This window comes from Pelmatolapia mariae, linkage group LG8 (assembly GCF_036321145.2).
Source record: "Pelmatolapia mariae isolate MD_Pm_ZW linkage group LG8, Pm_UMD_F_2, whole genome shotgun sequence".
NCBI classification, from domain to species: domain Eukaryota; kingdom Metazoa; phylum Chordata; class Actinopteri; order Cichliformes; family Cichlidae; genus Pelmatolapia; species Pelmatolapia mariae.
Window position 1 is genome coordinate 14,522,525 of NC_086234.1, and position 27,816 is coordinate 14,550,340.

Genomic DNA, 27,816 nt, shown 5'->3' on the forward strand with positions numbered 1-27,816 from the left:
GAAAAGAAAAGCATCTGGACTTCTTTAAGTTTTCTTAATGATATTAATCCATTTCTTTACCCTTTTCTGCATTTTTAGGCAATGCATGCCATAAATCAGGCTACCTCCACTTTTTTAAATGTTGAGACCGATACCTGGTTTTTACTCTGTCGTGAGCATTTCTTCATCAGGCTAAGCAAAATAGGATAATGAATAGCCCAACTCCTAGAGAGCATCTTTCTGTTGGATTAACGGTCGAACTTTTTTTAATCAGTGGTCATCTGTCATTGTCTGTGGACATTTTAGCCCATATTTAAGCCATATTTTTTTAAGCCCATATTGATTATACAACAGATCATATATCCATAATTATTTGTTGGAGAATTTGGTTTGTCCTTTATTACCTTAAAACCAAAACATAAACATTTGATAAACACATAAACAATCTGATGTTTTTTTCCCCCCAACAGCACAGTTAAATGCAACTGGGATTTAAGCTCCTTTAGTATATACAGCCAAAAATCTGTCTGGTCATTTCTGCCACATGAAAATCCCATTCAGACACTCACAACCCCTTTTTCTGCCGCTCACTGTTATCTTCAAAGGTGTCTAAGATGGCTCAAGTACTTCTAAAAGAATGAAACGGTTTCAAAGCTTAAAATAAATTTCATGTGTGACCGTGATATTTGAAGCAGTTTCACTTCAGTCAACGCTTAAATTTCACTTTACCTATTTTTTTCTTTTCCTGTTATCACTTTCTTCAAACATCCTGGCCAATGGATCTAGCGGGTGTGGTAATCTCAAGTTTACACAGAAAACAAATTAGCCCACGATGTTGCAGCTAGTTTTGTATCTATGGTGAAATGTGCTTATTGGACCAGACTTCCTGTTGTAGAAATGTAGCATATCACTCAAGTCAACGTCTTACTGTTCATATTGCAGCATTTCAAATCAAAACGGCCTTTATTCCTGTGCATCAACACAGGTTTAATTTCAGTGATTAGAGAATAGCTAGAAGGAAATGTGAAAATACTTACCCATATTTGTTTCAAGTGGATAAAATGTTCAAATTTCAGATTGTTCAAAGTAATTGAAGTAATTGATTGGATCAAATGTAAGCCAACACTAATACTTTCCAAGAGCTTGCTTAGGTAAAAACACCATTTGGCACATGTTCTTAATTAAAACAAAAAAAAAAAATCTAAAATGTCTCTTTAGCAGATAATAATCTTTACATTCTCATCTGTCACATGGATAATGAAGTGGAAGCTCTCAATCAGTCATATTTTTCTATCCCGGTAGAGCTCGGACCTTGCTGAATTTCCCTTGACTAATGTGCTGTCGGATTATTAATTGAAGTAATCAGCCAAAATATTCAGTCTACTGAGAAATGAATATTCCGCCTCTTCAAATCATCTTCCCTGTTTTGTTAGAAGGAAACTTTGAAATTTTGAGTCTGTCCTGTCTTGACCACTGATAATGTCAGGAGTTTAATCATGTCGAAGCTACGTACTTGTACTGTAAGAAAAGCTCATAAAATTGAGCTCATTGTTTTGCAGAATTGCTGGAAGTTGCACGGCCACTTAGATTAGCAGAAAAGGGCTAATGTGGCTTTGTCCAAACATGATAAAGCTTACTAATTAATAAATGATATGCCCTTTGTTTAGATACAAAAAATAAACAATACGACAAGTTGTGAGGTATTGCGCAGAGCTGGTACTTGAAGGATTGCCTACTCCTTTGACCCAAAGAGAGATAATGCTTTCAACAAGCTTGCAAGTAAAAATATAATCTGCCAGTTTTTTCTTGTGTGTGTGTCTGTGTGTGGGTTTTTTTTTCCTCCCCCCCAATGCACTTTGAAAGACTGTGTAGAATTGTCAAACTGAAAGAAAAAACTTTCAGCTAAATTAAAAACAGCATGTCCTCGGTCACGGTGACATTCATTCAGGTTGCTTGCAACCAAAAAGGAGCTCTACTGTAGCTAGAGACTTTAAATGATTTCATATGGGACTACCTTAATGTTGCATATGAAAAAATAGAATATTTTGCTGATATTGTTTCCTCTCTGTCAAAACAGTTGCTTTCTGTCACTACTCCTGGTGGCAGCGGTGGTGTGGAAGATCAAACAAACCTGCTGGGCTTCTAGACGACGAGAGGTAAGTCGATAAAACACACCGTGCTTACATAAATACACCTGACTTTAACAAATTGTGAATATGTGCAGCCGATTGTTTATGCAAAAGCATTTGGTGTTTTAAGGAACGTGGGATGACAATCACTGCATGTTGTTACAGCTTCTGTTCCAAATACACACAGCCCCTCTCTTCTTAGAGGCAGTCTGACTTCTGCTCTTTAGTGAAATCAAAAGGGAAGAGGGCAGCATTTGTTCTTTCTCTTCAAGATGGTGTCTGAAATCAGATTTCAAGAGTTGTATGGGAGTTGGCAATGCTGTAGTACCCACAGAGTGGAGAGTTGAGCTCCGTCAATGTGTTATTTGTAAAATCAGGAGTTGGAGCTTAACTCAGATGATAACTGTGGTTAAAGGACTGCTTTCAGACTGGTAGATCGTGGTTTGATTACATTTTGTAATGCTTATAGTTCTGTCCATTTCTTCATATTTTCCTCACCCCTCATATTTTGCTAGGAAAAATATATATACACATTATATATGGCAAAATGAGAGTGGGCACAATTCTAAAGAGTTGATATGACCACCTTCTTGTAATTTCTATAAGTAATCTATAGGAATAGCTCGACAGATTTCTTCAAGGATATGCCAGAGTTCTTTGGATGTTGACTGCCTTTTGTTCTGCGAGAGAGCCTCCACTTTGGGGCAACCTGTTAACGCAGATTTTCAGTCCAGTTCTTGTGTAATTTGAGAGATCTCAAGCCTTGTTTGCCTTTGTTAAAAATGGCTTCTTTACAGCCACCCTTCCACCTCTGAGGAGGTTTTGGAAAAAATACTACTTTATGCCAGCTAAACTGGCATTTTATGACTTTGGCATTTACATAGAGAAAACTAAAGAAATTGGAGGAAATTTTCTTTTTTTTTGTTTGCAACAGGCTGCTAGTAAGAAAGTGTCTAAAGATATAAAGATACAATTTAAAATTGCTTTGCTAAATTGTGTGTTACACGTGGATAGAAAATTGACTCATCCCTTCTGATTGCTCAGGTGTCACCATTAGGCTGATGATGGTACAGGGCAGGCTGTAAGGTTCACAGCATGGTGTTTAGAACTCCTTTTAGAGGGCTTTAGGCTGACCATTTGATTATTTTGTCAGAAATACATATGATTAACAGTAAAGATGATAATTGTGATAAATTGTGAATTTAAGTTTAATGGCCCAGTGGAAAGAAGAACGAGAAAGGAGAAAGTGCAGATACTGTGAATGACCAAAGGAAAAGGTGGATATTAATCATTGAAATTCAACGTTGGAAAGATAGGGCTGAAAAAGACGGGGAAGAAGAAGGATTATAGATGAGATGATTGTCAGTGGAAATTATAAGAGAGGGTTAGAAGGATACTGTGGAGGAAATTTAGGGAAAAGGCAAATATATGCAAATTCATCTCACTGCCCTTAACCCGAACTGTATCGGCTGGTTTCTGGTTTCTATCAGAGTAACCGACATTTCCATCTCCTCAGTGAATCCATACATTCTCCTGGATGCTGTTTGGTACTCAATAGCAGGAGGTTTCATTTGGTGCGTATCCAGCCTTTATGACATGTGGGCTACTAATAAATCTCTCACAATTTATATCCCCATCGGGGATGACATTGATAATTATGGGATCTGAATTTTATATTCTCTAATTGATATATGAAAATAAACAAGAATGATAGCTGCCGTGAGTTCGAATCATGCCTATCCAAAGAATTAAAGTCAATAAAAAATTAATGCGAGCAGATGGCTCATGACATTAAAATTCTGCTCACTTTTCTGTTTGCTCATCTGTTTTGTCACTGTCCTTCAGGCATCAGATCAAAACAAATGCATAGTTAAATAAAAACCCCTGTATCTTAATTTCTCTGGGTTAAAAGTTTTGTTGTGGCTAAAAGAACGTGTATAGATATATATACATATATAGTTCATATTATTTATTGCTCTGTATTTGAAGGCACACCTGCTGGATTTTCTTGTCTAAGGTAAAACTGTTGCAGTGTATGATTATTAATATTTGTTTTGGTCACATTCTTTCCCATGAAAAATTATGCAAGTAAAGGCTCAGTCACACAGGCTTACAGACTGGTCAGAGGCAGGGAAAAATGCGTATACTCCGACTAGTTGCCAAGTGGTTACTGGCTGTCTATAGGTAAAATTAGTTGCAAAGAGGGTTGGAAGCAGATTGCATCAGTCACCTATTTTACAAAAAAGTACAGAATTATATGATTACTGCCCTATTATTGATATGTCACTACAGAACTTCATAGCTTATACAGAGTGAAAACTAGCACCAGTTAGAAAAGATGAGGCTTTGATTTCTGGTGCACGGTTTTATAAATATGTGAAAAACAGTAGCTCAAGGTTTCCCTTATGTTCTTTTCAGAAGCCCTACTTTTAAAGAAACATTTTAAGGAGAAGCAGTGTTGGTAACCTTTTCCTGAAAGCTGTAACAGCCTGGAGGGTGTTATTCAGCGCTGTAATGGGTGCTTCAGCTGTGCAAGTAGTTTTTAACTACTTCTTATGTGGCAGTTCTCATGAGCACTCTTCAACAATACCTAAGAGATTGTTACAGAAACAGTTAAGGTCTTTTTTATGTGCTATCTGAGTAAAAAAAGTTTCATATATCAAGTAGGACTTCTAGTGCATTATTTTTCTGAGTGCTTGTATGTTTTTGAAGCTATAAGCTCAAATCACTAATTTTCATCTTCACATCTCATGCTGCTATTACTGTAGTAATAGCAGCATGAGCTATTACCATAATTTGTATTGATTTTGATTACATTAAAAATGTTTCAGCTGGGAAAAGGATCCAACGGTTCTGTGAGTGACCTTCAGCTTACATCTTCATCTTGGATTTCTTTAGTAAACTCTATAAGTCTATATCTACAAGTTATTTTATAACAGACTTGCATGCCCATGCACCCTCTGCCTAGATACTTTCATTCAGTTTGGACATTCATATGGAGAGCCTGCTGGATTAGGTGCAGTTCTTAAACCAACTAAGTTTATAACTTGTAAAGTTGTCCCAGTACTGGCTTGCTATCCTCAGGACTGTCTCAGTAACAAAACAAAATTGATAATTAATCCTACAATAATACATATAGCGAAAAACCCAACAATCATATGACCCCCTATGAGCAAGCACTTTGGTGACAGTGGGAAGGAAAAACTCCCTTTTAACAGGAAGAAACCGCCAACAGAACCAGGCTCAGGGAGGGGAGGGTTTCTTGGAAAATTTGTACAATTGTACATTGCCTTCTCACATTTGAAAAGTGCTTCATAACCTGTTTATTATCTTTTTAATGTTTGCCATTATAAATGCCAATATTACAGAATAAGTTAGAAGGAAAGACATGAGACAAGCAGGAGTGTTTAGGAAATGTTGAAAAAGCTTAAAAGATTTGGAGCAAAATAGTCTGAAGATTGGAATACATGATTGATGGCGGTATATATCAGAGGATGCTAAACAACAAGTTCCTATTTCTATTGGAGGAAGCTGAGGGCGTCTAAAGCTTGCTGCTGTATTTTTACAGTTAATTAAGAAATCCTCCAGCAGGTGCAAGGATGACTTCATGGAGTTATGCTCTTCTCACAGTGGGAGGGTGAAAGGATGGATTGGAGTTGGACCATAATCAATCCTAAGAGGAAATAAAAAGTAATATTGCTTTCTTTTCCCCTTTTTTTCTGTTGCCTGCTCTAAAGGCAATTACACAAAATCACCTTCATTTCCTAGAGAGGACACTCTTAGGTTTGCTCATTTTACACAGCCAATTCTGGACATTAAACATATTATTCTCCATTAGGCTTCAGTGAGCACATTTTATAGGTACAAGATTTAATGATTAAGTTAATATTTATTTCAGGGTAAATACATTGTGTTTGCTAGTTGAACACGTATGGTCAAACTGCTTCTTTTTTTTTTTTACTTGCGTCCTGTGCCCACCAATTTACCTGGAGAAAAGGTGATTCAAAAGATTATAAGAGTGTCACTTTCTTTCTCATCAGCTACACATTGATTCAATAATTTTTAAAATAACTCTGTTACTGTAGATTTGAAGGATTATTTTCTAATCCACCAGTTTTGTCCTTATTTTTCACTGTTACTCAGATAATTATCCAGTGCCAAGCGAGTGGTGGAAAACGGAATATCTGATTTACTACACTGCTTGTAATACTAGGTATTTGATATTGCGTAGTAACCAAAGTAAAGTTATAACTACTTTCAGTGTTGAAACTGTACTAAGTCTCCTGTAGTATTAGGTTAACCGACTCAGTTCTGTCAGTGTTGTCTCATTGGTGAGCTGATTTGGCTCTTTTGTAAACACTGTGTCCAGTTAATTTGAAAGAATTGGTGCACAGCCTCAGCACTTACAAGACTTGTCCAAATACAAGATGGGAGGATTTGGTCTGCGGGGCCATTTAAGCCTCAATCTGACATAAGGGCATGGAATGAATGAGTCCTAATGAGGCTTTGAGGAATGGCAGAGACAATAATGAGATTCTGATTAGGCCAAGTGGCATATGGATGTCTGATACTTGGTATTGGCTTTTTGATGTGAAGTCTGTATTACTCCTTCTGGACTGTGTTAGATCGAAAAGGCAATAGTTTTATATGATATTTATATTTGTGGGGGGTTTTTTTGTCTCAGGATCAAATTTGACAAGAGTATTTCTATATATCCAAGCAATCATTGTCATAATAATAAGGACATAATCCTAAAAGAAAATAGCTGTGAATGGAGGATACCCAATGCTTCAATAATAAACAAGAGCATTCCACGAGCCTTAAAATGGAGAATATGTAATTCCTTCTATTAAGTTAATCTTACAAAGCTGATGGTTTACCACACTAAAGGAATAATTGAATAAGGGGTTTCTTTTTATGTGGACTTGAAAGGATGTGGTTCCAAAGTGACAGCTTTTATATTTGAATAATTTTAGTTGAAGGTAGGTGACAAGACTTGGATCCTGAGTGGGGAAAAAGGGAGGAAGACAACAGCTGTAAATGCCACAGAAGAGGACAAGGGCTGACCTCTTTGAAGCTACCTGTGGGGGGAACAGAAGGGAGGGAGTGTTGACATTTCACGAGACTGCAACACAAAGATGATACACACACAAGCACATGAATTTATCTAATGCAGCTCCTCTCTTTATCTCTCTCACACACAGAGACATGCTTCGCAACATATGTAAATACAGATAGTTGTGTAGAGCAATGTTTTTTTGGTGCTATTGTAGGTGAAAGGACCATTATTATTACATTATCGGGGCCTTCATAGCTACTGATGGGCAGCTCTGATGGCGTGATGATTGTTGTGTCAGCTGAAGACAAGGAAGTGAGGAATGTAAAAGTTAAGCGCAAAGGCTTGTGGTATATCTATATTTCAGTATATGTTTTTGTCTTGGGACTCCAACTATTGGATGTATGGAGTTTGTACTGTCAGGCTCATTCTTCTAGTTTTCAGTCTCATTATCACAGCTTTGAATAAGCAAGGTGCATATAAACACAATTTGAACATTCCGCAATACTAGAATATTCCGCGATCACCAGTTTGCAAACTGGAAGTGTTTGTTGGTGTAATGTGTAGATTCTTTTGTCCATAAAGTTACAGTGTCTCCCTAATGTGGGCATTTTATAGTTATTTGTTTTGGTTGTTCGGAAGACCACATGACCATCAATTTCTTGCAAATGCGTAGACGTGCGTTCACAGAACTCTAGTTATTGTCAACACATCATCTACACAAACCAGGAAATGGAATCAAAACAGCTGCTTGTGTGTGATGTTCACAGCTGTTCATTTTCCTGTCTGAATTTGAGTGTACTTCAGGTCTTGGCCAGAATGAGCCAAACCAAGCCCTTTGTGTGTGTGAGGATGTGCTTTAGGTACTTTCACATAAAAGACCCCTGAGTTTAAAGGCTGAACGGCATGAGTGTTTATTGCAAGTGATCACAATAACATTCACTTTAATTTTTTCTTGCAAAGAACGTAAACAAATACTCCATTGGCAAGGCAAAAACATGGCATTCCAAAGAGGACTCCATGCATTTGATTGCCTAGCACCTAAATACACATCCTGCTTTTTCATACAGGCACCAAGAGCCTTAAGTATCACCCAAAATAGCCACTTCAACAACACCCATTTGGATTGCCTGATTTATTATTGTGCTCTCATTGACAGAAGTGAAAGGAACACATTACTAACCACATAATTTTCGCTTGTCCCTCTGCAGACTTGTTGGTCTCAGTGTCTGCTCTTGAAGAGCTCAATCAGCAGTCATCGATTGCTACAATAAGATTATCCTACTCTTAAGGCTCTTGTCACCTTGATTGTCCTTTGTTCAGTTTAAAGTTTGCGCTCTAATAATTCCACCTTAAGTTACACATCGAGCACAACTGTCATTAGTAGTACAACTTACGCCACAGTTTACCCTTGGAAGTTTAGAAGCCGTCTTACTAATAAGTGACTATTTTATATATTCATTTAACCTCCCATACTCAAGCACTTCAACATTTTGTTTTTCATTTTATGAAGTGTTTACTTTTATTTTCATTCTGCAGGACTGAGCCGGTGGGTACAGCCAGTGATCTTTGAAAGGGACAAAGTGACCTGCTTAGGTGTAGAATATGCTCAGAGGCGGGATGACACCTACCCTTTTATAGAATCCAGTGAAGGGAACAAAATGCTGTATTCACTAGACAGATAATTCATGTCACTTGCCAAATTAATCAAGTTGCATAGTAATGCACTCCATGCCCACCCTTATCAAAACTGTGAATGGCTCCAGCTTGTATTCTTGACAAAATCAGTCTGTCATTGCACAAACGTTAATTGGTTTTACAGAGTTCACTCTCGCCTTTTGTCAGTAACTTAGTATTCATTTCTAGAATCTCTCCGGTATTGTATTGGACCTTTGATGATTGTATTCCCAGCACATTTCTGAAACATGTTCTGGACACAGAGCAAAGCTCTAGCATTCCCCGACTTTGCTCCCGCTCTCTTTTTGTGATTTGCTACTGCTTTAAATTAATTCTGCACCATGATAAATAACATTGCTTCTTTTTGACATTTACAATGAACGTTGTTGGATTTGAAGCTTTTGTGTTGGAACCAGTAATAACCGGTGAGCTGTTTTCTTGTTTTGCAACAACTTTGCTTGGCACTCGATCCTGTGTTTATCTTATTGCAAAGGGCAAAATTTCTCATTTCAACTTGTGGTGGCCTAGGCAGGTCAGATCTGTTGGTTCGGTATTGCTGCTTTGACGTTTAATAGTAGAGATGTACAACAATCTAACACGGGACCTCAGATGTAAGTTTAAAAATCAGAGCTACAAAAGAAAAATCAATCAGGTGATCAATCTCAATTTCATATTGTTGTTTTTTTCCCTTAGCTTTACCTCCCCTAGGCAATGTTTTCAGACTGAGGGAACAAATCTGTGCAGTTTCTGGGGCCTTTTTTCATGCATGTTCTACCAGCAAGTCTGTACAACAATACAGTAACAGCTGCATTTTCAAAATAATGTACTGACACAAAATACACCCTCTTTTTTAGTTTTGAGGTTTTATGTATCAGGACCTAATAAAACATCATTTGGTCCTTACTGGGTTCTAAAATGATTCAGATAAAAAATAAAAAAAACTCATAATACACCATGTCATTATTTATTTATTAAAAAACAAAAAAACAAAAATGGAAAAGCATTGTGTGACAAACCAAGCCCCACAGCCCTTTGATTCCATTAATTATAAAACCACCTTAAGCAGCAATAACTTGATCTAATCATTTTCTGTATCAATCTCTGACATCATTATTGAGGCGTTTGGGCTAACTGTGTTTTTTACAACGTTCCTTCAATTCACTGAGGTTTATGGGCATTTGTTTATCTTGAGGTCCGGCGACAGCATTTCACTTCTTTTCACTCTGGAATACTTTGGTATACAGAGGAGTTCATGGTCAACGCAATGACTGCAAGGTTCCCGGGTTCTGTGACTGCAAAACGAACCCAAATCATCATTCCTCCACCACCGTTGATGTGAGGTGTTTGTGCAGTAAGGCCAGAAGTCTTGTTGTTTGTTCTTCCAAACAAGCCAAACTTGTTCAGTTTGAACAGGTTCATAGCATTGCAAAGTCTAACCTTGGGGTCCAGTTGCTGGGACTTCCACTTCTGTGAGATTAGCAACTGTGAATGTTGAATGTTTTCCACTTGTGAATAGTATTTCTCACTGGAGAATGATGGACTTCAGATTGCTTGGAAGTGGCTTTGTAGCCAGTACTTCAGATCTGCAAAATGCCAAATCTTGTGCTTTGATAGAGGTCCTCACATTTGCTGATGTTGAATTAGTCAAATGATTTCATTAGCGTCACACGGTTCTACTTATCTTCTTAATTCATATGGGAGCACTTCGACTGGGGTTACTTTTTCACACAATGCTTCTACATTTTTGTTATAATTTGTGTAATGTGATGTTTCCTTGTTCTTCTGAGGTTGTATTCAAATAAATTTAATTTGGTAAGGGACAGGTAATTTTTTTTATTGTGCCCCGATAAGTAAAACCTTTGAATTGAAAGAGAGTATACTTTCATTTTCAGAGTGTAGGACACACAGAATGCACTGGCTGTTTATCTGATTTTTAACCTTGGCCCAGACTACAATTAGATTTCCAATGTTTTAAAAGTCCGACCCCAATTAATAACTACTTACATGTACTTATACTTAGTTACTTACACTTATATGACATGGCATTGAAAGAATCCTGCGTAGAGTGGAAGAAAACAGAAACAAGGCAGTCATGATATTAATCACTGATGCTGCAGCTGGGTTGTGGCAGTAACATCTCTACTCATTATCATATTAAAGAAATAGTAAAAGTCTGTCTCACTTTCTTTTGGATTATTGTGTCCATAACTAAAATTAGCATGGAGTTTGTTCACTGTTCATATTTGTGGGATGAACAGACGCTGTTTGTGTTGGCAGTGTGGACCGACTTGTTAATCAGGCTTTAATTCTGTGAAAGTCAGCAAACTTTCTAAGTGATTTGTATTGCTTTTGACTGGGGATAATGTGCATGCATTTTTATGTCCCAGTGACCATTGAGAATAAAGTTATGGCCCGCCTTCCATTCTTTTAGATAGGACTGCAAAATAATCAACTGAGTCTATACATGCATTGGTAGAAATGAGAAAATTCAGGAAACAACACTTCCTGATCATTATTAGCAAGTGTTATCATAATGAAAAAGTCAGGTGCAATCACAGATCATAATGTACTCCTTCTAAACGAACGGAATACTGTATCTTTCTGCAAATGAGTATGCTATGTCTATGCAGGACTGCATGCTTACTTGAAGGGTTTGTGTTGCTATGCCAGGTAGTTACCTTTCTTGTTGTTGTGCACAGGCTACTTCAGTCAGCACAAATATGTTGTCTGTCAACTGGCCAGTGGTTAGCTGAACAAGTTGAAAACTAATCTTTTTTTTTTTTTTATTTCACAGGTGTTATAATGTCAATTATCCCTGTTAAATTAGCAAATTGAGTTAAGCAAATAATTTATTAGAAAGTACTTAAGGTAGATGTATACAAAACGTAATATACGTACATAACAATGTAATAATGAAATGATTTTTAAAAAAAAACATTTTTACTGTATATTGTTTCACTTTTGGGTCTTTTAGGTTGATTGAAGCTGTGTTTTAATTAAAAAATGTTTTTTTATTAGATACAATATTTTATATAAGCTCAATTGTGCAGTATGGTCGTGTGTGTGTGTGTGTGTGTGTGTGTGTGTGTGTGTGTGTGTCTTTAGTGAGAAAAATATATATGCATAGGGTTTATTTATATATATATATATATATATATATATATATATATATATATATATATATATATATATATATATATATATATATATATATATATATATATATATATATATATATATAAACGCATAGATATAGATAGGACCAAAATCATTTGAAGAGGTCTATCTATTTGAAGGTGTTCTTGGTGTTAAACCACTGTTTGCTACCAAATATCTTATTAGTGTTATGACATCTTATTTGGTGTTTTTTCTGTGTACATCCTCAACAGAACAACAGCAATTTTAGATAATGAATGCAGAGGCCTAATATATTTTTATAAACCTGTTACACAGATCGAGTCCTTGATATACTGCTAGCCCCCCTTGTTCATTTCTACATTGCTGTCAACCTTTCCAGACCTCGTATGAATTTGCCAATTAATGGCCAGACTAATGAATACCTAATTATATTCAGGGTGAGCGAGGGTGAAGGTCTGGACACAAGATTTTCAGGGTTCATTACTGCCCCAAGGACAAATTCCTGTGCCGACAGAAAACTCAGCATTCTAATACAACTGACCCAAACAGTCACACACAGTTTTCTTAATGGGATGAGATAAATTAGAGACTACTTAAATTGTTTATTAGAGATGAAAAATCTGAGCTTTTTTGCATGAGATAAACTAAAGAAGGCAACAAAAATTTCCCTTTCTGTTATTGAAGCATTTGAATTCTGCGGTGGCTTACATACAAATGCGATGTGCTGTGCTACAAAGTATTTGTACATGCTGTGTTCAAAGTTTGACACAGCTGAATTAGTATTATTATTATTGTTGTTATCATTATCATCATTATTCATCAATCAGTCTTATTCAATTCAGCCTCTCTGTCACATGGCTAATGGTAGAGTACACACTGGACAAGTTGTCAGCCTATCAGAGGGCAAACAAGTACTGTGAAATAGATATAAAAATATTTTTTTCTTGCAGACTTCTCACTTACATCATTGTTGTTGCTTTGCTCAGTTTCTCTTCGTTATGAGGAGAAATGCAGGTAGCATGCAGATTGCACAAGCCTGCTGGATCAGACTAATCCTGATTCACTCACATACGCACGGTGGTAAGAATAAAACAGGTTGCTGCACATGTTTCATGAATCCAACGATAATGTTGCGAGAGTATTTTCTATGGAAATATTAGCGAATGAGGCCCAATGGACCTTTGTGACCACACCCATCTATTGTACTCCTTTTGATCCCACCTGCTTGTCTATGACTGGTGCAATCCGATCTTATTGTTAAAATATATCTGCTCAAAGCAAAAAGCGCTGGGTGGTGGGAACAAATGCACTCACACACAGACAGACTTGTAGTGAAAATGATACCAGCCAAGCTGTTGTAGCTGGTAATCAATATTAGTCTGCATATACAGTAGCATCTAATGAAATGGTCCCTGACCTTGGAGGTAGTGCTGAATTACTTTAACTAGTTGGTCACACATGGGTCTTTTAATCACAGTGGTTCATTCATTTCTTATAATAAAGCTTATATTTTAGTTTTACAGTGGCTTAAAAATCACTTTTATATACATAATGTCACAATGTGCACAAAAAAAAAATCCTTGACTTTCCTTGTGTAGCTGCTGACCTACTTGTTCTTTGGATTACTTAAAACATCAATCACAGCTTTTCTTTAGAAATATAAAAGGTTTTTTTGCAATGGCATTTTTTTTCTTAACATTTTTTTCATGTGAAACAATTTCTAGGATAAGTGCAGAGGAAAGTCAGGTTATAAGGTGGACCAGCACAACCACTTGAAATGCTTACTAATCTGAAGTACAATTAGATCTTAATGCAACACACTTAAGCTCATCACAAATCCAATAACAATCACTGATGTCCTTGGCACTAAAATGGCAGCCTATTTAGATATTGATCAGACAATGATGAAAGTGTGGCGCTAGTTGTTTTACAATATTGATTAGTGAGGAACAAGAGAAGCTATTTTCTGCTCAGTCAAAGCCGCAGAAATTGTGTCACTGTGGGGTAATAACCGCACCACAGCCTGGAGAGGAACCGGTAAATATATTGCCGATTGTGTTGGTCAAATCTGGAGAGATGCGTTCCTACACTGATGGTTTTGATTTTTAATGTTAATGTATATGGAATCTGTCTAGTTTTGTATCATATATTTTGTACCATTATATTAAAAAAAACATCTTCTGAATATTTTTGTACCTCCATAACTATTTCATATAATATTTTTGCATCTAATTCAGGCTTATAAAAAACCAACTTAATACAAAAAGTAGACTTGGAGCTCAGTGGAGTAGTAATTCTCCATGTCTTTAGGTCATGGACATTTATGAGTAGTTTTTTAGTGCTTCCTCATTGATATCTGGTATTGATTTTTAGCTTCATACTGTAATAGCCCTGCAGCTATAGGTTACACTTGATGAAATCAGTATTTCATTTTCAGTTCTTCATTCTTTCTCATTCTTTAACCCTGCAAAGTTTAGTTCTATAACATGTATGTTAAAAAAACAAAAACAATACAGTTACTGTGTCTATAGATTTTCCCCATACACAGACCATCGCCTTCATATTGATTTGGGGTGACTTTTATGGGCTGACTCTCTCGATTGTCTTAAAATTATTATACTTTCAGGGTTTTTACGTTTTGATGTAAATTATGTGTTTGAAATGTATACTGTTTATGTCTTTATATGCAGTCCATCACAAAAGCTTTTCCCTGTTTATATTGTTGTATGAGAGTACGCCCTGTGTTTTGCTTATCTGTCATCTGTGTTTGATATTACAGCAACTGATGAGAGAGCGTCAGCAGATGGCCAGTCGTCCTTTTGCCTCAGTCGACGTTTCATTGGAAGCCAGAGGAGAAGAAACAGAAGTGTTGCAGCCTGTGCTTGACGTGAGTCTTACTCACTCGCTTACATGTGCACATACAGATAATCACATTTGTGATGGTAAAGTTAACGGGAACTTATTATGCTGTTTATTATTTTCTCTTAGTTATATTGTTGCAGCTGTAGAGACTCTTGTTAATTATGACTAAATTTTTAAATACAGATGCCAGCATGTGTACAAGTAATCCATGTGAGGCTTCAAGCTGCTCTAAACGCTGCATTTCAGATGGTTTCTCCTACTCTTTGCTCTGTGTGACGTCATTAAAAACAGACATCCAGGCGCAGAAACCTGTCCAAACCTTCTGTTTGTGAGACACTGCCAAGAAGGTTAGCTTTATGGGTTTTGTGAAGAAAATGGTTTGTTTCAGTCAGGGCTTGAACTGAGGAGCTATAGCTAGGCTCTGCATATATTAAATAAGGATTAATTTGACTGTTGGGTTTAGTCTCCAATATTAAACATATGAAAACTGAAAGTAAGAATAATACTCTTGATGCACATTTGCGTTTTGATTACTGTATTCCAGAAGCATCTTGGGAAAAATCTTACATAGCGATGGTTGACAGTGAATTCTTTATGAATTTCTTTCATTGTGATTATTGAAATTCCCCGTTTATAAAATCCATTATCTCGAAGAACCTTCAGTTTTGACACAAGCCTCAAACTGAGACGGTGTTATTTCCATTTTGTTATATTTGTACTGACATCAAATAAAAGCAAGCACTTTTTTGTTAGTGCATTTACTGACATGTAGAGTATGGCAGTTATTATTGCTGAATAATTAGGGGTTATTGTGCCATTTTCAGCCATCTCGTGTCATCAACACAAAATATTTCAACCTTTTATTCAGTCGTCCAGTCAATAAGAAATCTGCCTGTTGTGACCCTTTCTCTCCATGCCTCTTATTTATTTGTGTTGCCCTCTACAATCATTTTCCAATCAATGTTTTCTTTTTAATATTTTTTAAAGCATCTTTTATATGTAGCATGTCACAGTACTAAGAGTTTTTTTTTAATTTATAGATGTTTCAAATTATTTGTATGGTGGTTTTAATCGTCTAGCTAGAAGCAATGGCCACTGCTTTTAAAAGCGTCACTGAATAGGAAATTGCTCGCTCTGATATTAAAATGGTGACATCGGGACTGTTTTTGGAACATTTCATAATTTCATGGCCCACCGGGTGTATTTTACTACGTTTCCATTTTTGCCTAATTTATCCTCTTTGGTTGTTTACTGGAAATATGCCACATGGTGCCTCTGCATTCGAAATGTGATTGATAATTTGTTTAGCTTGGATGCTCATATACCTTTGGTGTGAATTATTCTGTAGCCCCCAGTTGCTCCCGCTCTTATCTATTCCTCCCATACAGATAGAAGGTAGAGGGGTAGGCTGGCACTGAGTACAGTGCGGGGCTCTATGCCATGTGGAGTAAAAGCATCGTTTAAAGTTCTACGCAGAGCTACGTCGTCATCATAGCAACAAAGGACCGATTCCTCAGCTAGGAACAAGCTCTGTGTCACTTGGAGCTGAGAGAAATAAAATCACTGTGGCAACCGGCGAAGAGGCACTACATTAGCTATTAGTGTACTGCTGAGTGGTGCTCACCGTGCATTATGGTATTGTGAAGGGCAATGTAAAGAGCAAAAGAGGAGGAAAACAATGCTTCTTAGCTGTCTGAGTGCACTATATTGCTGCACTTGTAAAGCGGTACGGTACACCCTAAATTTGAGTGCCGTTGGAAGCCGGTGCTCTGCCTTGATTCAGGTAAAATGTTAATTACGTACTTGACAGTGGGACACGTGTCCATCTGTCGTTCAATAATTTATTGCAGTGCTGTTCCTCCCACTCCTGCGCAAAAAAAAATCAAAGATGATGTTCTTGTTATGCGGCACAGTAAAGAGGAGCCACTGGAGAATATTGCTGTAAACAATGTTGCAAGCTGTTTTGAAAATGATAACTGGAAAAAAAATAGATCGTCAGTCTCCTGTTTCTCAACCCTGTCAAGATGCAGAATTGACCTTTAAATATAGGACTTTGAATCCTTCACCTAGATGTCCATATGGCCTTTATTAAAGTTGGCTTTGTTCCCTGTTTAGTTTTATAACCACATACTTGTGCACATAAAACTGATCTTTCATTTACTTTACTTATATAAAGGGTCTAAATTTACCACATTTTGATATTCTTGGTGTAACCCCAACTAACCTTGAACTGACCGGGTTATACTCCCTTCTCTTTCCTGCATCTGTTTATTTGCCAGTAAAGGCAACAGCTGGAAAAAAGAATGCAGTGCTCTTGTGGTCACATTTCCTTATGCTACAGTCACAAGAGGGAAAACAGTAGTTTGGGATTGCACCACAACCAAAGTTATTGCGACTGCGTGCAATGAATTTTCAGTCTTTGAAATGGTTGCTTTGAAGACAGCGGTCGGGTCTGCACACGCTCAGTCAGCTGCCATCTTCAAATCAATTCTGCTGCGTCAAGTTGGCGGTGCTCTCAGTTTGAGATTGAATGGGGTCAAGTTGGCAATTACATACAATCTTTTTCTTGTAATGCAGTGATTAATAGTGATAAATGATCTTTATATAAAATTCATATTCCACAGAACTTCATAATAACTACTGACAATCAGAGTCCAGTCAGAACTGCAACAGAAATGTAGAAATTCTTCCACAGATAGTGATGTAGACTCAGTACTTGCCAACCTTTTATACAAGTATACATATACATATAAATATACAAGTATATTTAAGACTATAACTAGTTGAGTGGAGTTCCCAAAGATACACGTCACAATTGAGTTGTGCTCATCAGTGCAGACTGACTCGGATTGAATGCAATGTGTTGACAAAAGGTCTAATAAATTACAGCTTCACCAATCTGTCTGAGAGTGATAACAGTCAGACCTAGTTGAAGTCTGTTTGAGAGGTTGTCTTCCACCAGCCAACGATCGAAAGTGGTCAGCTACTGGACACCAGTTGGTCACCGCAACTATATGTAATTACTCAATGAATGCAGACAAATGCACTGGTCAACCACCGGTTATTTATTTATTGACAAAGTTAGTGTATTTTGCATTAAAAAGCTTGCTAAAAATAACTTATTTCTTATTCATTTGTTAATACAATAATAATTTAAAAAATTTTAAGCGTCCATGTTTTGAAATGATTTGTATTAAGCAGCTATGTCTGCATCTTATCTTTATACATGGAAGTATTGTGTTGAAAAAATGTTTACAAAATCAAATCTCTGTGGTTCCAAATGTCTAAATACGTACGGTGGACCACTTACAGCTCAATTACATGACTTGGCACCAACTGAAGGTGAAACATATCAAACCAGCCTATTTCTCTTTTCTAAAGGTTAATTGGTCAGCATCTGGAGCCACTTAGCTATTGGAAATATTTGTTGATGTCAAAGAGGACACAGTTGTTGTGCTTTGTATTTGTTTCACCAGCCCAGACCTGCTGCTTTAATGCAGTAAAGCATAGAACAGGTTTTTGAATATCATATCCACACTGAAGCCAATGCAGTTTACAAAGGGGGAAAAACATGAACACAAAAGACCTTATCCTTTAACTACACCGTCTGCATTGATCTCACTGAATTAGTTAGTAGCATGTCTCCGTCACTACTTACAGACCCTCCAGCTGGTCTGAGAGCAAAAACGATAACAGCCTTTGTGCCATTTTATTCCATTTGGTTAGTTTAAACTCCCGAGATGGACATGGCTTTTAGCGACCAAGATGTCAGCAGCTGTTGGACAGAGCGATTCGTGCCCAAACACTGCAGACCACAGCCTCTATATTCACTATGGCCGGGCAGTCAACATATGGAGCCACTAACGAACAGCTAGTATGATGGATGACACCTGTCAGTGGCGAAAGGAAAGGAGATACATTGTGTGTTGTTTTTGTGTTTTGCATTCGTGTATGGATGTTTATGTGCTTGTGGATGGTTGTGAATGACTAGAATACACTACTTATTCTAAAAGTGTTATTTTCAGATCTTTGGAAGATCTAAAAGTTGTCTAGTTTTCAGACTATTTTTAAAGGCAACCCTACGACTAAGCTTGAAGGAAATGACTTATTAATAGCTTTATTTGATTTTCCTCTTCACTGGAGGAATGTGTCTGTTTTTCTCAGAGCAACGTAAGCATTTAGATGAAGTGAGGGAGAGCCAAAAGAAAGTGGTTTAACTTTCCTGCTGCCTTACACGAACCAAAATGTGTAATTTATGGTTCAGTTGTAACAGAGCTGGTGTTGCAGTTCGGGGGGATAGTTACAGATGGCTACAAATATATGCTACCAAACTGATTCAAAGACATCAAATTGTTGATGTATATGGTAACGATGTCAGCAAAACAAACTGGGCACATAAGCAAGTGGCACATCTACTAAATGGAAATTTCTCTAAAAGTAAAACAGTTTACTTTCTAATGGTAATCTGCACTAAACACAAACAAGAGCTTAGATTTGGAGTTTACCTAAGGGTGGCATTAGATTCTAGATCAATAATTAAAAGATGGGGGGACCTCCTAAGGGGATTTCATATAAACTGTTAATCCCAAATGATGTTGAGGCCATTAAGAGTTTTAACAATCTAACCAGCAGCTGACCAAAGTCGTGAAGATAAAAGCATCTCCACTGGTTTAGTTGCCGTTGCAGTATTTTAGCAATCTGTCAACAAAGCCATACATGCCTAAACGTAGTCGATCATTCATTTTAAATTTGACAAATTCTTCTTTAGTTCTTCTGCTTTTGCTGCTGAGCATTGCTGATGATTCCGAGTCTCAATTTTAGCTGATGTGTCACCCAGCGGTCCATACATGTGTATCTCACAAATCGTCAAAACTCAACATGGAATAAATGAACTCCCTTATATGAATGCAGCTTATGCAGCTATTCATTAGCAGGATCACTTGAATGGTCATGAAATGGCTGGCAATTTAATTACCCTCTAATGTCAGTCGTAGTTTTAATATTACCCTCTTGATCGTGAATGTGCCTGAGCAGATGCATGAGAATATTGTGTTCCGACCATGTAGCCTAATTGGATTGTGTAACAATGCACGTAAACGAACCGTAAGTCAGCCTACAATACGGAAAAATGTTTCGATTATATGTAGCACGACTCTTTCATATTGTGCTCATGAAGGGTGCAGCTTATTCAGAGTGCTAGATATTGATGATACTTGAGGCTAGCTGGACTGATCCAGGGTCGTTCTTCCAGGGAGTCGGCTTTGCAAGGAAACTGGCTTTAAAAATGAAAGATTTTATTATTTTTTTAAGTAAGGATAAGATTAGTGTCGCTTTAAATCAACATTGAGTAGGAAACCAGGAGTTTTTCTTTCTTAGTTTTGACACAGACACCAGTCAGCAATGTTCAAATGGTAGGGCTCCATATATGGCTCCATTACAGCTTGTGTCACAGACTATGCCTGGTTTTGGTGGTGCAGTGGTGTAGTGTATATTTTCTTGGCTTTGTGCACCTTAGTGTGCACTGAGCATTGTTTCAGCAATACAGCTTACCTATGTATGGCATTGACCATCCATTTATGACCACAAGCTGCTAACAGCAGGATAGCATGTTACAAAAGAGGGGCCAATTTGGGACTAGGAAGTTATGCCTAACATGGATATAGCCGCGCCATTACACAAGAGCAGTTGTGAATCATGGCATTTCAAATGGCAAGCTTAATTACTGCATTAAAAATTACACTGCAGGCTTTATAGGAAACAAGACTGTGCTTAGTTTTAATAAGCGAGTCGGTGAAGTGGCCCTGAATTACACTCAAATATGCTGAAACATGTATTTTTTGCCATTTGGCAGCTAAAACTAATAAGATATGTGGTTCCTGAATCTTTTGCTTTTAACTCACTGTGTATATTAGGTATTTGGAGTCAATGCGGCTTTAAAAACACCCAAAGCGTCAGTGTTTGTGTTTGTGTTTTTGTTTTCGCAGGGTGAAATATATGGCAGATTGCAGTGGAATACATTTAAACAAATTACCGAGTCTGCCTCGTGATTTTCACGTTTTAATGGGTGTGCTTATGCAGACCTGTTTTTTTTATTCTGCCTCTGCTGCCTCTCTCATCTCCATTTTAAATTCAGCCAACACAGAAATAAAAAAAAAAGTCAATTCCATTCAGACATGTTATTATTCCACAATTTCTATCCTCTCATCCAAAACATGCTGTGAAACCCTTGACATTCATTATCAGGATGACATGTTTTTCACGCTCGAGACGGGCAGTTTTTGGCCATTAAGTCCGAGGGTAGGTCATTGCCTCCACACTTTGACTGTCTGACAGAGACACAAGTGTTTTTTGTTGTGTGACCAATCAAAGCATTTGTCTCAGGAGGAGGGAAGGGAGGGTGTGTTGTCTTAAGTGCGGCAACTCCAGCAGCTGATACGAGTGATTTTTGGTCTGCTGCTCCCAACAAAGAAAATTCAACATCACATGTGTAACTGCAGGGAAAAAAGCACTAGTAAGACACATTGATATCGGGTTAGTTGATAAAGCAGGGCTATACCAATCCACAGGTGCTGGGTTATTGTTAAAAGCAGTGAAGTACTTTTGTCTTGCTTTCTTTTCTTAAGGCAGTATTTACTGTGTGCTTTTCACACTGCAGTATTTTTCACATAAATATAAACCACTTTGTTTCCAGAGCAAGTCATAAAATCTTTTCTATTTTACCATCGCTTTTCTTCAGGGTGCACCTAAACCTGTTGCAATGGAACCGTGTTCAGGAGGAAAAGCAGCTGTGTTGACTGTCCTCATGCGCCTGCCCTCTGGGCCTTCAGGCTTACCTCCACCGGGACAGTCAGGTAACTACAAAACTGTAACCATCTTTTTGTCTTATGGTTAAATGTATTAACCCTGCTGTGGTATAAGGGTCATGAGGGTTATGTGGGAAAGACTATAATTACGAGCTACTATGAGTAATGAAAATTTACATTTTGTTTTTCATTTTATTTTTATTTTTGTTAGTTGCATTCATCAGACACTTCATTAGGCACACCTCACTAGGACAGAGTTGGATGGCCTTCTGCTTTCAACCTTAACATTGCAGCTACCAACCTGAACTTTGATAGAAAGCAGGGTGGCTCCACGCTTTCATGTTGTTTATGCCAAACTCTGACCCTACAATTTAAATTTCGCAGCAGAAATCAAGACTCACCAGAATAAATGAGATTTTTTTCTCAATATTCTGTTGTTAAATTTTGGTCCTTACGAAATGTAGCCTCAGTTTTCTGTTCTTAGCTAACAGGAGCGGCACCTGCTGCTGTAGCCCACTGGCTTCATGGATCAGTGGGTTTAGAGATGCTTTTCTGTACACCTTTGTTGTAACGAGGGGTTATTTGAATTACTCTGCCTTCCTGTTAGCTCAAAGCTGACCTCTGGCATCAACAATAGATTTTTGCCAAGAGAACCGCCGCTCACTGGCTATCTTCTCTTTTTTTTGGGCCATTCTCTGTAAAATCCTAGAGATGGTTGTGTGGGTTTATGTCTGCCATCTAGCACTAACAGCCACACCACATTCACAGTCACTTACATGATCATTTTTGGCGAGGTGCTGTATGTATGAATGGTCTGTAAAGCAGTAGACCTGTTGTGACCACTTGCACAATTTATAATAGACCTTAAGCCTGTGCAGAGAGTAAAAAACAACTTCAGTGTCAAATGGGTCCAGCTTCGATATTGAGCGTCGATCTACACGACACTAAAGTAAGCCATGACTAAATCTTAAAAGCAACCTAAAAACAAAAAAATGTAGGCAACATTGCCTCAAATGTGAAAGTGCATGTGGTCAGAATCAGGATCAATCTAAAAAATAAAGGTCAGTTTGAAGGGGAAACTAGTTAAATTTAACTCATCTGGAGTTCTTCGATCTTTAGGAGCAAAATCCTAGAACTTGCTCCTTTATTGCCATTACAAGTGAAATTGTGTTACTGTCAACCAAAGTAAAGAAGTACTGTATTTACTGGTTGAAATGCCACATATCCATAAACATATCTATGAAATTTTTTAACCGAACAAATGAATTTGTGGGAATTCTCACCCTCATGTTGTTCTTTTTCTTTCTCCTCCTCAGGACTCATTGTAGCGAGTGCACTGATAGACGTTTCACAGCAGAAAGCGTCAGATTTTAAGGACAAGTCTTTGGCCATAAAGAACCGAAAAGCCCTTCCTCCAGCACACCAAGGGACCTGCGTCTGATTCGCAACAACTTTATTCGCTGGGTCCCGATTTACACCATCTGACATCATATTGTTCCAACATGTCGCAGATCCCAGTTGGAAGCCTTTCCAGAGACACGGCATGACTACATGTACGAGATTTCACTTAGCTGCTACCACAGAAGTTTCCACGTTCCAAGAGCACAACCTGTGTTACCTTTTTTGCCCTTTTTGCTCTATTCTGCATACGCCAACCTCAGAAATCCTTCTCCTGGATTCTGGACTCTCCCTTTAGCTTTGGCAGCCAGTGGCGTGCATTAAGCAGACATCTGACGGCTCCGTGGCTACTACAAAACATCACAGATGAATGAATGAGGAGATTGTGAAACAGTTGAAGCTTTAGGCTTAAAGACTTTGGGAGACCACGAATTTGCTCAGCATGAAGGAAAAAGCAAAGGTGTCTATATGTTAGGTTGTATCAAAGTAAACAGATTTCTCTGACACCACTTTGGAAATGCAACAAATGATTGAAAATGGCTGGTAGGGATCCAGTATATTGTGCGATGTTTGTCCCACCCTTTTTCTTTCTTTCTTTCTTTCTTTTTTTGCTTGCCAACAAGTGGTATTAAATGGTGCTAAAGCATTTAGTTTGTATGACATAGCTCTTAACTCAGCCTTTGCTATGGACTGAATTCATTATGCCTTTTTCTGGGGAAAGATTTGTGCGATTTACCATCGTTCAACAACTAGAGCATTTTGTCATACCACTTCATTGCTCACCATTAATGATCTTTAGCATCTCCTGTACATAAGTGTCATCCACGCAGCTAGGCTAAAGTCTGTATTTTTAGTGGAATACACGTACAGATGCTGCAGAGATATCACTGCAACTACCACCACCACCAGCATGTAGGTGACCACATACTGGAGGAGGCACGGACGAATCACCAACCATCCAACTAAAACATGGAAATCTCCAAAACTTTTTGTTACTAAAGTGGAAGTTTCATTTGTAATATATATATTTTTTTCTTCTTCTTCGGTGTAGTCTCTTTTGAAGAAGTACGATAACGCAGAAGAAAACTGAAATCTTGACTCATTCTTTACTACAGTTTGTAACTGTATCGTTTTGCTGTGCAACTTGGCTCCTGAGCTCGTCCTCGACCGATGAGGTGGGTGGATGTCATGTACTGTTGGAGAAAGATGCCTACTTTATAAACTTGGACCAGGGACATCAAGCTCCTCTGGCTGTTTACTAGTTTGTTTGTTTTTTTTCGAAGTAGTCCTCTAAAGCTATGACTTTATTTCAGTCCTTCAGTGCAATGGGTTGTGTTACCTTTTTATAATGCCTTGGCTTTCCACGAACTTGAGGGGAAATGTTGATCTGCAGAGTTTTCAAAGCTGTCGAGCGTTTTTAGCCCCAACTCCACCCTGAGCTGTACAGTGTCTTGTTGGAACAAATGTGAGTCTTTGTCACTCTTATCCCTTGAGAGTTTGTGTGTTTTTGTCAGGTTTTTTATGACTGAATGACAGAGCGGTTATCATTTATTTTAGGCCTTGTCACCTGATAATATTATATCTATGATAAATTGTCTTTTGCTACACTTGTGTAAAGAGCATTTCCGTTAATAATTTGTTTTGATATTTAACAGATTCCTGTGTAATAGCGCATTTAACTCGATTTTCATTGTTGACTTAAATCAGTTGTTTTAATGTCAACCCTTTTTGAATTGTGCATCTTTGAAGACTGTACGGGCATTCTCTTGCTTTTTGTTACAAAGTGGTTACGACGATGCATTACGTTATGGTGGTATGCCAGCTATTGTGTTTTAATTTTGTGTTTGTAGAGTATTCCTATACCGGTGTCATTACACAGGAATCAGGGTCTCACTGTACCGTGAAGGAGGAAAAAATGAAAAAAGAAAAGATGAGAAACTGCATATCAGTATTCTTCAGTGTATTTTAAGGATGGACAACATGCCAGAAAATAAATAAATAATAAAAACAGACCTTGAAATCTTTTGTGTGGTAAAGTCTTTTAACTTTTTTAAGCCTTTTTTTAAAAAAAAAATTCTTAGGTTTTACATATCATCTGGTCCTTAGCAGGTCGTAAAATTCGGTAAATATGACACAGATGTACAACAACGTGACACATTAGAGTGTGTCATTATTTATTTCACAAAAAATAAGTCTAAGCACTCCAGAAGCAGGGTGTGGACAAACTAAGTACACATTGATTTCTTCCGTGTGAATTAAGAGGGTAAATAGGAGCCAGGTGCTGCTAATCAAATGCACGTTAATTAACTGATCATCAACAAGTGTGAACACCTCGATCAAAGCACACATTTTGGCACTTTGCAGGTGTGTCTGTGGTAATACAATGCCAAGGAAGAAAGTCATCAGCAGTGAACTGTTCATCAATCTGGGAAGGATCAGAAGGCCCTTTCCAAACAATTTGAAGTCCATCAATCTACATTAAGAACAGAATTCATTCAATGCAGTTGACAATCTTCCTGGAAGTCGACTATGCCAGCAAATTCTCCCCAGAGGTCAGGCTGTTTAACGTTAATGTCTTAAGTTCAACATTTATTTCTCCAGGCCTCAAGGACCAGTGTAATGCAGGTTTTAGATATCACCCTGGGTCACCACACCTGAATCAAATAATTAGTTCATTACCAGGCCTCTGGTAACTTTAATACATGTTGAGGAGATAATTTAGCCATTTAAATCAGCTGTGTTGGATTAAGTACAGATCTAAAACCTGCAGGACACTGACCCTTGAGGCCTGGAGTTCCCCCACCCCTGCTTTAGACAAACAAGACAGTGAGACGTTCAACAAAAACCAAACACCTGAGGACAACTGTCAAGCACGGTGGCAGAGGGGTGATGATTTGGGCTTGTTTTGCAGCCACAGGACCTGGGTACCTTGCCGTCTTTGAGTTGACTACGAATTCCTGATCTGAAGTCATCTTTTTTGACAGCTAAAGCTGAATTTGACTCCTGCAACAGGACAATCCTGAGCACACCAGCCAATCTTCAACAGGATTTCTGAGAAAAAAACAAAAGAATAAGAACAATAAATGCCCTCAAACTTCAATTAATTAAATAAATGTAAAGAGTGTGTGGGAGACTGAAAGTGCACAGAAAACCTTTAAGTTCTACAAGTTAAAAACTCATGGGGTATACTTTGTTTTTCCACATTGCTTTTCCATTTTGGCTTCTTTTCTGTTACTGTAAGTAAATATTGACACACTGTAAAATGTCATGTGTTGTTCATCTGAGGTTGTATTTAAATACCCGGTAATGGTTTAAGGCCTTAAAAGACAAATATGTAGTTAAAACATGTTTTTTTTGTTAATTATTCACTCTCATTAACATTTTTTCCTCACATATATTTTCTGAAAAAATGACAAAGCAGACAAAAAACATCTAAATGCAAATAACTCTCGTTTTATGTTTAATTATTCAGAGAGCATGCCGTGAGATCAACCAAACGCAAAGCAAATCACTTAAATAGAAAAACAATACTCACTCAAAAATAGCACTTTTAGTGAAACAAGGTGCCACTCCAAAATACAGGAAATTACCAATAACATGAAAAAGTGCCTACGAGGTGTACCTCGCGGTAAACGTGAAGATAAAGAACACAGTGGATGGTTTCCTTTAAAGTTCAGCATGATATTAGGAGGTTTGTCCTTCAATATGCTAACACCTCTCAGTGTGCCTCCTCAATGTCAATGACGTGCATTTGAAAAAGGATGCAAAGAAAAGAGATGCAGCCTGCCAAAGTGCTGCTCTGGATAATCCTCACTTATACTCAGCAGTGTACTTATTAGCTGCTGGCGCTCCTGGAAAAAAGCCACGAGCCCATCGAAGGAGCGCTCACCGTGTTGATATTTTTAATGCTCTGAACAGCAAGAAGACTAACCCATTTAGTGCTGCTATAAAAGAGCTCTTTTCAAATATTACAAATATTTTTTTCATGTTTCAAACGCAACACAAGCTCAATATTGGAGCAGTAATATCATTAGTGGTGCATTTCTGCATGTTCTGTAAAATGCCTTTAGCTCTCTGAAGTGCCAAGAATACACTTTGAGTGGAGGTCTTTTTGACCTGAACTAGGTTTTTCTGCCAAAAGTGAATCTACATGTGTCACGTTCCCTTCCAGCTCATTAAAGCGAGGTGTAAAGCTCTGGAGGTGACAGGTGGTGCCACTGTCACTGTGCTACTTGTGGCTGCCAGTTGTACATGAGACGTCCTGTATGTCTCCCCAAGGCCCCTTTGCTAAAAGTGAAAGATTTCCAAGTAATCACATTTTAGAATAGATAAATGAAGCTCTGACTCTAATTTTATGTAAATGGATATAAAATCTTCAGAACTAGGCTTTAAGCCAATGACAATCATATTTTTAATGCAGGCTTATATATTTCCAATGAATACTGATGACTATAACAAACTCAATTAATGTTAAAGCAGACATTAGTTTAATTACTGTATGCTCACTCTGTTGGGATAGTCCATTTATTCATGTTTATCCATGTTGTCTTCTTCTGCCAGTTTAAGGATTGTGAGGCAAGGTTTATGCCATGTACTGAGTGTACTGTTATTAAAAACATGAACGTATTTAGCAAACTTTACAATGTGTCCAGTGGAATGAGAAGGTGCAAAAGAGATTCCCAATTCATGTACATGAGCAAAGGCTAGTGGATATACTAAGACGTTCCACATGAGAAACATGCTATTTTTGCTCCATATCAATTACTTAAAGTAG

At 37.7% G+C, this 27,816-nt stretch overlaps 1 protein-coding gene across 1 annotated transcript in view; it reads left to right on the forward strand.

The window, feature by feature from the left end:
• The window catches only part of atrnl1b (attractin-like 1b), a 71,700-nt gene extending 46,646 nt beyond the window's left edge, over positions 1-25,054 (forward strand). The window contains exons 26-29 of the mRNA XM_063483026.1: positions 2,057-2,135; positions 14,759-14,866; positions 21,578-21,692; positions 22,961-25,054. Of these exons, the coding sequence (XP_063339096.1) occupies positions 2,057-2,135; positions 14,759-14,866; positions 21,578-21,692; positions 22,961-23,085 (427 nt within the window). The 3' untranslated portion in view covers positions 23,086-25,054. The remainder of the gene's footprint in view (positions 1-2,056; positions 2,136-14,758; positions 14,867-21,577; positions 21,693-22,960) is intronic.
• The last annotated feature ends 2,762 nt before the right edge of the window (positions 25,055-27,816 follow it).